We start from the raw sequence: 9,663 nt of genomic DNA, 5'->3' as shown, positions 1-9,663 counted from the left end.
TTATTGAAAAGTCAAATGTTACCAAACCAAAATCACTTTATTTACAAGTTGGTGTTATACATTAACTTTGTATAATTAGACGACAAATGATATTAAGAAAAAAAACAGTATTAAAAGTGAATTATTCTAAAACTTAGTATTAATGAACAACATTATTATAACATTCCAATATTTTGTACTCTTTAAAATGTGATAAATTACAAAACATACACGACAAATGTTGTGAATAATCTCACAATAATTACTATGTAAAGTTTATTATTAAAACATTACAAAAATCCATTTATAATTATCATTATAATTAAAAGAGTTTTAGCAAAGCTTGCCAAGTACAATACATATTTAATATAAAAACAGACACGTCACAAGTGGGACCCTGGCGTCATGGGGTCGAGACTTCATTCGGGAGGTATCTTCGATAACACTACGTCGTTCAATAAGCGTATTCAACTTTAGGACGTGACGCGGCAGCGAAGGAAAATGAATACTACATATTACTGGGCATCATTACAAAACCCATTAACTTGGTCAGTTGGAAACAAGCTTTATTTTGTCATTTTCAAGTGATTTGGAGCAAATTGTTACATAACCTTAGAGACTACCCCCCTCAAAGTTTATCTACAATTCATATTTTTCCTTCCTCCATAAGATCAACTTTTCTCCGGCCATAATTAGGGCAATGAGCTTATTAAATATGCAGAGTAAATAATGATTCAATAGCTTATCGGAATACTGCTTCAGTTCCAATTGAGTTGCCTGCCAAGTATTTTCAGCTCTGTTTACATTATTCCAGTAAAATCATTCTATTAGCATGACATATACCCTGTTTACATTAATCCAGTAAACTCCAGTATCGTTACATTACGGGGTCGCGATGCTAACAAATTACGACATCGATCGAACACCGCAGTGTCATGTTACTAGAATAATTTAATCACAAACATTGTCAATATTGTCACGGGAGTAAAGAAACTCCTCCTGTGATTTTGTTTAGAAGATACGAAGTTCAGAAACAGGTACTCAATGCAGTTTTAATAAGTTAATATGCAAATTACCCATTACCCTTCGATACACGATGAAAGCCTCCATTTTTAGCATACTTTTAGTATCTATGTTTAACATTTCAGCCGATTAGTATTGGTAAAAGTATTTAGCTAAAATGTTCTATAGGAAGACAGTAACACTAAATTATATTTATAGAATAAAGCGGAAAAACATTGGAATGTGGATTCTATTATTTATTAGGTATAAGTTTTTGGTAAAATTTCATCTGCTGTTAATTTACTGCGGGAGGGACAAGGTTTGAGATGATTTTGGTTGATTGTTTTTTTTTTAACAAGTAGACAAATTATAACGAAACTTTCAGTTTCAACACTTACTAGGTTTTCATCAATTTGTGCACTTATGTGGTCAGATTCTAGCCATACACATGTTATGGCACATTAATAAATTAGCACTTCCAAAAAAAGTAGGTAATTATGATACCTTTAACATTATAAAGCGTCAGTTTTTTTTTCGGATTTTTGATATATTTTTTTTACCAAAAAAAAAGGTTGTAAATAAACTTTGCATTAAAATAGCAAACTTATAAAGATATTAAAGAGTTACTGGTGTCATTTGTCTCAACCGCTACTATGTCACGTAATTACAGAAATGAGCAAGTAACAAAAATTACAATGAAATTAGACAAGATAAACCAAAACTAGCGCACCGGTAGAGACGAACGATACACTAAACTTGGCATAACATGGACATGACGGGGGTATATCTTCGTCCCTATCAACGACGCGCCAATTAAATCAGGTTTGCTTACTTGATGTTCGCATGTCGTCCATAATTTCATGACATAATAGTTGACGCTGAAGCAGAATTGTTACATAAACGCGCATTGTCATGCTCCCGCTCACATCATAAACATTCAAGTTTAACTCTAAATTATCCTACGCTCGTCTCACTCATTTCCTATTCGACTGGCAGTGAGCCGCATCGTCTCCACCTAACATTACAGTTATAATTATAATTACGAGAGCAATTTGTCTAAAATTAATTGTCAGATCCTACTCTTAGGGGCGCTCAATAGACACGTGGCACCTCACATTTACCGTGGCGATCGACATAACGCTACGAAGCTTAAGCACGAATATGCCTTCGCAAATAATTTCTCACCTTAATCGCGTATAATTACGCATAATTTAGCTGTACAAAATCGGACATCACATTTTCACTGGGGTTCGAATGATTTCGCAAACGCTACAGCAACACTTCACACTCGTGAGCCTGTTTGTTTATCAAAAGCTGGTTGACCCACCTAAGCAAGCGGTGTAAGGAGCCACGAGCGCCGCCTCAGCTGCTCAGAGCCGCGTCCTCTAGAAGCGGCACCTTGGCCACCTCGAAGAAAATCTGGTGCGAATACTTGTTGCGGACGGTGCTGATCGCGGACTTGGGCTTTTTGTGGAGCGACGCGTTCTGTTCTAGCGCGATCGGCAGGATTTCTTCTAGTGTGTAGCCTAGAATGTGAAGTTATTGTGTTATATGTAAAGTTAAATTAAATCCAGAGCAGAACAGGAAACCAGACGCCAATAATACTAAGCTAAGATAAGTTTAAAGCAGCGTTTCCACCAATAATGTGCGAGGATGTGTTGCGAGCAATGTTTTTTCATTACTCAATACAAACGCTTCATTTACCTCGCCTCGCTCCGCTCAGCTATTTCCACCAGAGACGTGCTGTGCGAGGATGTGTAAATGAAGCGTTTCTATTGGTTAAACACATTTCCCGCACATTATTGGTGGAAACGCTGCTTAAGACTCGTCAGTGAAAAGCTCCAGTTTTGCTTCCAGTCTGCAACTGTTAGTAACTTCTATCTTGGCGGTGAGTCGGCGTCGAATCTTTTACGTAGTTAATATTACGTATCTTTGGCATAATTTCGCAAACTTTACTATCATAGCAAGTGACCTGTGTAATACTGCAGCGTAGGCGTCCAACTGCCCAGCGCCTTCATCCTGAGCGCGATGTAGAGCGCGGCGGCGGCCATCTTGCTGTCCGAGTGCGCCACGAGCGCGTAGTCCAACAGGCACTGCTCCAGGATGAAGCGCGCCAGCGTCAGCGTCGGCATCGACAGACGCGCGCACTGCCGGGAAAACAACATATCAACGAAACTGGAACAAAGAGTTATGGCAGGGGGAAAACGAGCTGTACACCTGATGGAAAGCAATCACCGCTGCCCATGGACATCCATAACATAAGCTGCGTTGCCGGCCCTTTGACAAATGACTAGGCTCGTTTTTTGAAGCTCCCCAAGTTGTAGTTCCACAAGGATCGGTCCTGCGCTGCCCGCATCCAAATGGTTCCCGCGACCTTCACCAGATCGTTGGTCCATCTTGTTGCGTGTATTACCAAACTACGTCTTTTGATTCGCAGTAGCTATTCTATGCACTATCTTACTGCCCCATCGATTTTACGAGCGATGTGCTCTGCCCACTGCCACTTAAGTCTGATAACTAGCATGTCAGCAACTTATTTCTGATTCGATCACGCAGAGAAACTTCGAGCAAACACATAATGCCAACCAAACCATAGAAGAATAAATAAACCATTGTTTCTTAACGTTTTTCCCCATCGCAGTTTTCCCAATTTTGCTTCAGATGGCTCTTACAGCCTTTCAGACAGATAGAGAAACCTCTCAGGCCGCTCAGCAAACCACCTCCGAGGTGCGAGTCTACCTGTCGCAAAACCGAACCATCTTGTGACACCAAGAGGCGACAAGTAGCTAAAACTACTAAACTACTTCTTTTCTTTTGCCTCGACACACAACTATCCTCTTGTGTGTACCTCTTTATTAGTTAAGCGACTTACCCTGGCGTATCTCCTGAGAAAACGGTAAGAGAGTGGTATGCCGAGGTCGAAGTTGACTGTTCGGAGGATGGTGATCTCCATTTTGAGCAGCTGCGATAGCGAGTACGCGCCGTCGCAGATGTATAGGAAGTCGTCGACCAAGGGAGGGATGCGTTCCTGGACCAAAATTATGCTGATTAGTAAATGGGTCATGGTAACATCTCCTGGGTCACTTAAAACTATGGTTTTATGGGGTACAAGTCGAGTTAGTTAGGAATTGTGATAGTTTTAAGGCATTTCCTTCGTCTCTCATCTCCTAAGCACGCTAGTAATATAAATTGCAAACATTTTTCTAAACAAGTGTATCACTGATCACTGAATGATGATGTCTCCTGAATTACGGGACAAAATAACACTAAAAAGTTAATTGGCCCAAATACAGTGTCACAGAATATATAATAGTACTAACGTACAGAATGGCCACGCTCTGCCCCGCACCGGTTCGAGTTACCCCACCTCTCAAGCGCAGATTGCAGAAAAACCGCAGGAAAGCAGTCGGGTGCGCGCACGACGCGACGTATGTCGGCCGCACGGCACTAAGTTCGGGAGCAATAATTTTGCGAAATGGTAACGGTACCCTACCTACTTCCTTTTTCTAAATAAATAATGATTTCTGAAATTATCGCGATTAATACATGAAATAACTACCTACCGAATAATTCGTTTAAGTTTGTAGTCGTATATCTATACACAGACAGACACATTTTAATTAGGTTTAAATACATAGGCAAGATTAACGATTACATTGATTTGCACTATATAAGCCACACCTACCTTTAAATGTCATTGGTAGTACTTATTAGAGTTATGCGATAGTCAGCCCTGTGTATCTTACGCACACATTGACGCGTGTAGAGACGTCGTCGTGTCTATGCAGATTCATGAACGCGTATTTTATACGGCGTGGCCGCCGTGTGATAGTGTGTAAATTCATAATCGCGAATTCCTGGACACGAAGGTTTATTTGACTCTATGATTTCCATGAAAAACTTATCTCTTTGTAATTTTTACCTAAAAATTCTTAATTTTTAATACCTTGTAGTTGGGTAATAAATCAAAATTATCCCCAGAGATACACATAAGAGTGGAAGCTTGCAACGAAAGTAACGTATAGCCGTATGGTCATATCCGTTTGCAGAGAAAAATGCCTGTATTACAGTCTCCTGACATTTAAGTACACTCAGGTGGAATACTTAAGAAGGGTCCTTTCTACGTATTACAGAACTGCCATGGAACTTACGTATTTTTTTAACATGGATCGTCAACTGTTTAATACGAAAGTTTGTGAGTTTTATTATGTATATTAAACTTCCAAAAGTTGTATTTCAAGTATAGTAACGTAAAAAATGATCTTTAGAACCCTTGCAAAAGAATCGCAAGATGCTCCAATTGAGGCGTGAGAGTTTAGCCAAGAACGCTAAATCTGCGCAAACGCAGCTGAGCGCGCCCTTAGGGTGCATAAGGGATGAATACAATTGTCTGCGTGACCTTTCAGGGGCGAGGGACACCCTTTGTAGACTCGTCAGGTAAGACATACAAATTGACTGAATTCAGAACATTGCATGTTAAGAATTAGGGTTGGGGTGCTCCCGAAATAGCAATTTTTTTTGGGATATAAATTTTAACAATTTTTGTAATGCGCGGAGAAGTGACGGTCGTTTTGGTGAGAAAAGGGGGATTAAGATGTTTCTGTCACTTGAAATATTGTTATGTTAATCCGGTACTCTGAAAACATTTTGTGATAAGACAAAAGGGATTAAGATTAACTAAAGATATAGGCAAATAATAACACTTTCCGATCCGCTCATAACATCGCATTTTTAAGACAATACGCTTTAGCACCAAAAACACCTTTGTGCTAACACACAAACTTTTATACTAACAATAGGTACCTTAACCCTTATCAAGACAGAGGCAAATTTTGACCATAAGGGTTAACTGTTATAATGGACCTTATTTCTTAGCAACATGATACATATTTCACTGCATCCTGTATTGTCTCTGGGTGGGTACCGAACAATGCCAGTAATTGCTTTTTTTTGCTACAATGGTTACTTTAGTTAAATAAATTCCAACAGGGAAGTTCTCCTAGAAAAAGGAAATACCACAATCAACATATCTATGACATATAATCATGCAAACAAGGATGTTAATGGACAATCAGATCCTTAGGCACTATGAATGTAAAGGGACAAAGTCTGTAAGACTAGACAATAGTATTATGAACACAACCTACTTATTGGAAAAAATTACTTTCCTATTTTACACGCTAATCAATCAGGGTGATGCCTTACGTATGCAGAAAGATATGTTCGATTCCAAGCTTCTGCTTAAATTTTATATTGTTCGAAGCGTTTTTGTCTCAGTAAAAATTGTAATAATGGATACTTTTTTGCTTCTTTGTATCACTTACATCAAATTTAGAAGCAATGAACAGCGCCGAGGCTCCCAACAGCTGCAGTTCTTCCTTGGTGAGGTGTTCTCTTTCCGGCTGAGTCTGCGAGGACTTGGTCAGGAACAGGTCCACCAGCTTCACGGCCAGGTACAGGGTCTCGTGATTCAGCTCGAAGCTCTCCTGGACCTCTACCATCCAGTCTACGAGGAGGGCTCTCATCCATGATGTGATGCCTTTCATCCGGCTTAGGTAGTCATCCACAGGGAATAGAGGCTGGAATAAGAGGTATGGGGGTGTTACGGTTTTTGAGGGTTTCTTTGTGATTTTATATTAAGAGTTGGAACCTAAAAAACTTTGAAAAAAAACTGGCCAAGTGCGAGTTGGATTTTCAATGCTAGGATTCCTATGTATGAATATCCAGTGTTAGCAGAGGCCCTCTTCTAAGCAAAATGTACGCAATGTGAAGTCATTTTAAGTTACTAACAAGACAGACACAAAAAAAAATGTTTTTTCTTATTGGTTGGGCCTCCATACCAAATTTCCGAGTTTCTAGGACAACTAGAAGTACCCTATAGGTTTTGATTCCCCTGCACTTCATATCGGAACAGAAAATCGGAAATTTGATAGGTATTTTTACTGTTCCAATCAGTTGGCTGACCAGAGTATTTTGATGTTAATTTCTGCTCGATACATCCACGCATTTGACAGACAGATTGACAGACACACAGTCAGCAAAGTGGTCCTATAAGGTTCCATTTTGCCAATTGAGGCATGGAAACCTAAAAAGCAGGGTTGTAGGCAGCAGCAGTGGCGCAAAGTAAACATTTTTGCTAGGCAACATAATTATTATTTGTTTATAGTCAAACAAATCTCAACAAATTTGTATGTCACATAGTGACAAAAACATGTGAAACTCTCTTTTTCTCTTACCACAAAATATGTACCATGTTTTTATGCAAATAAATTATTTAGGATTTATGGTTTTATGATTTTAACTGTCTCACACAATATCATCAACATCATCAGCCAGAAGATGTCCACTGCTGAACAAAGGCCTTCAACTTAGAACACCACAATTAACAACAACTCGCCACTTGCATCCGCCGGTTTCCCGCAACTCTCACGATGTCGTCGGTCCACCTGGTGGGTGGTCCTGCCAATGCTTCGTCTTCCGGTTCGTGGTCACCACTGGAGGACTTTTCTTCCCCAACGGTTATCTGTTCTTCGAGCGATGTGGCCCACCTATTGTCACTTCAACTTGCATATATCCTCACACAATATACTACAAAAACAATATAATACTGACCTCTCTATTTTTTAAGTAGTTGAAAATATCCATGGCATACTGCGACACCTGGAAGACGTCATTCCAGTTTTCCCTGTCAAAATCGGCCACACCATCAGGTGCTCTATGGGATACGTCCAACTCATCCTCGGATTTGCTAGCGCTACTGTCATCAAGGTTTACCTTGTCTAACTTTTCGCTTATAGCCTTATATTCTTCTTTTGTAGAGTCTGTTGGGCTTCTGTAATTCATCAAGTAATATGAGTTTGGAACAAGCATGAATTGACATGAGTTTTTGAAAATGTATGTGAGGATATACAAGTAAAAGAAATCATCCATAAGGAAACATCTGAGGAAGTTGTATGTCAAGGTCCCAATCCCAATCCACACTGACCCTGCATGGGAACTACATGCAGTCCTAAGTTCTGAGTCTAGACCAGGATGTAAGCATGTAAAATCCCAAAATTTTGCACTACAGCATAATGTGTAATTTGGCATGGATTTTCTTCATGCACAGCAAAAGAAGGCTGCTATGTAATTGTGGGAACTCTTAAAACCAAGTAAATATTAATAAATCAATCAAAATAGTAAATATGATTCAGGATAACTTACATATTCTCTAATGCTGTCATATAAAGTGAAGGTTCTCCAGAAACATCACTCCTCGCTGATTTAGCAGAGTTGGAGTTTGTACTCTGGTTCTGGGACTCTTTCAATACTTTCTTCTCTATGTTTTTGAGTATACCATTCTGTGCCCGTGTGGCCACAGGCTTGGGAGGGTCCTTGGCAAAGTGTTTCTGTACAGAATCCAGGGCATTAGAAGCCACTTTCTGCAGCTGCTTTGCCTTTGAAGTTTTACCATTTACCAGTGTTTGAGATTTGATGTTCTAAAATAAAGTTAAGACAGCATTATTTTATTTTTTATGAACATTGCTGGGCTAAATGTAATAATTTCATGTAATTAGAGATGAAACTTTTTGAAACGACTTTCATATTTTGGAGGGAAAGTTCATTGACCTATATATCAATGTAAATAGAAACTTGTTACATACTGTATCATACAAAGGTAACAAAATGTACGTAAATATGACAAAACAAGAGTATCAGTATCATATATATCATGATTTAGAGTACCCTCCAAGTATAAAAAATTGGACAAGGAAATTGTATGAGGTAACCTTAATTGTTGGCAGCATTTTAGTCTCCACTGTGACCTTCTTCATAGGTACAGCTTTGTCCGGGACGGCGGATTTGTTGAAGGCGTTGGTGAGGTCCCCAAACGCCGCCCGCTTCGCCGTCACATCTTTTAGAGGGCTATCCGCCTTCCTCTTGTGTGGCATTTTCATATTGTCTTTGTAACTCTTCAGAGTAGCTAACTGCTTACTCCTCGTCGTGATGCCATTACTCAGAATGCCATTCAAGTTCTCATTCACGCCGATTGGCTTCACTGCCAACCTAGTTGGCGCCATTGCACACTGAAAAACAATCCAGAATTCACGTGCACTGCTTCAACGTGGTACTTATCACTACGGGACACGATCAGTTTAAAGGATATCTCTAAGAACACGGATGATACATGTAAACAAGCTTTTCGAAAATTTCACATCTAACCGTCTAAAAAATGGAGGCAAAACAAGCGAACGTCTGCCCTTTCAGACAGCGTCAAACGGTTTTCTAACGATTCACGAATACTCACGTTTCTAGACGGCGGCGGCCGTTGTGAATTACGTTAATAGTTATTTACGAAGTTGCACGTCCCGATTGCTTGCTAAGAAATGTAAAATATTATCTAAACTTAACAAAAGTCCAGCCTGCCTCTGGACTTCACTTCAACAACCACAGACAGAAACCGTTGCTTTGAAATTCTATTGGGTGTCAATCTGGCCAATAGCAGAAAGCTTCTGATTTAACGATCCGATCTACGTACTTTTGAATGTAAAAATTAAAGAAAGCCTTGTTCAATCGACATGAAATTTATAAAAATATTATTTATTGAAACACGGTCCCAATTCACTGTAGTAAAAATTTATTCATCAAGAAATTTCTCTAATGTCTTATTTATTGCGAAATAAGCGTAAAATTATGTTATTC

At 39.3% G+C, this 9,663-nt stretch overlaps 1 protein-coding gene across 1 annotated transcript; it reads right to left on the bottom strand.

Moving 5' to 3' along the window:
* Nucleotides 1–1,321: 1,321 nt before the first annotated feature.
* Nucleotides 1,322–9,437, bottom strand: CycB3 (cyclin B3). Its single transcript, XM_074086162.1, has 8 exons — nucleotides 9,269–9,437; nucleotides 8,751–9,047; nucleotides 8,185–8,459; nucleotides 7,594–7,813; nucleotides 6,306–6,560; nucleotides 3,854–4,009; nucleotides 2,954–3,128; nucleotides 1,322–2,507 (listed from the first exon to the last, which is right to left on the bottom strand). The coding sequence occupies exons 2-8, from the start codon at nucleotides 9,039–9,041 to the stop codon at nucleotides 2,344–2,346; spliced, it is 1,536 nt and encodes a 511-aa protein (XP_073942263.1). The 5' UTR covers nucleotides 9,042–9,047; nucleotides 9,269–9,437; the 3' UTR covers nucleotides 1,322–2,343.
* Nucleotides 9,438–9,663: the final 226 nt, after the last annotated feature.

Source organism: Choristoneura fumiferana, chromosome 3, assembly GCF_025370935.1.
Source record: "Choristoneura fumiferana chromosome 3, NRCan_CFum_1, whole genome shotgun sequence".
NCBI classification, from domain to species: Eukaryota; Metazoa; Arthropoda; class Insecta; order Lepidoptera; family Tortricidae; genus Choristoneura; species Choristoneura fumiferana.
Note: the sequence above shows the minus strand (reverse complement) of the source record. Positions and strands in the feature narration are given on the sequence as shown.

Bases quoted from the DNA above. Each gene is read 5' to 3' on its own strand.
- CycB3 (XM_074086162.1), bottom strand. From the start codon at position 9,041: ATGGCGCCAACTAGGTTGGCAGTGAAGCCAATCGGCGTGAATGAGAAC. The intron at 6,561-7,593 runs GTCAGTATTATA...CTCTTATTCCAG, and splicing joins ACTACTTAAAAAATAGAGAG to CCTCTATTCCCTGTGGATGA. The intron at 3,129-3,853 runs GTAAGTCGCTTA...TTTTCCCGGCAG, and splicing joins TTCTCAGGAGATACGCCAGG to TGCGCGCGTCTGTCGATGCC.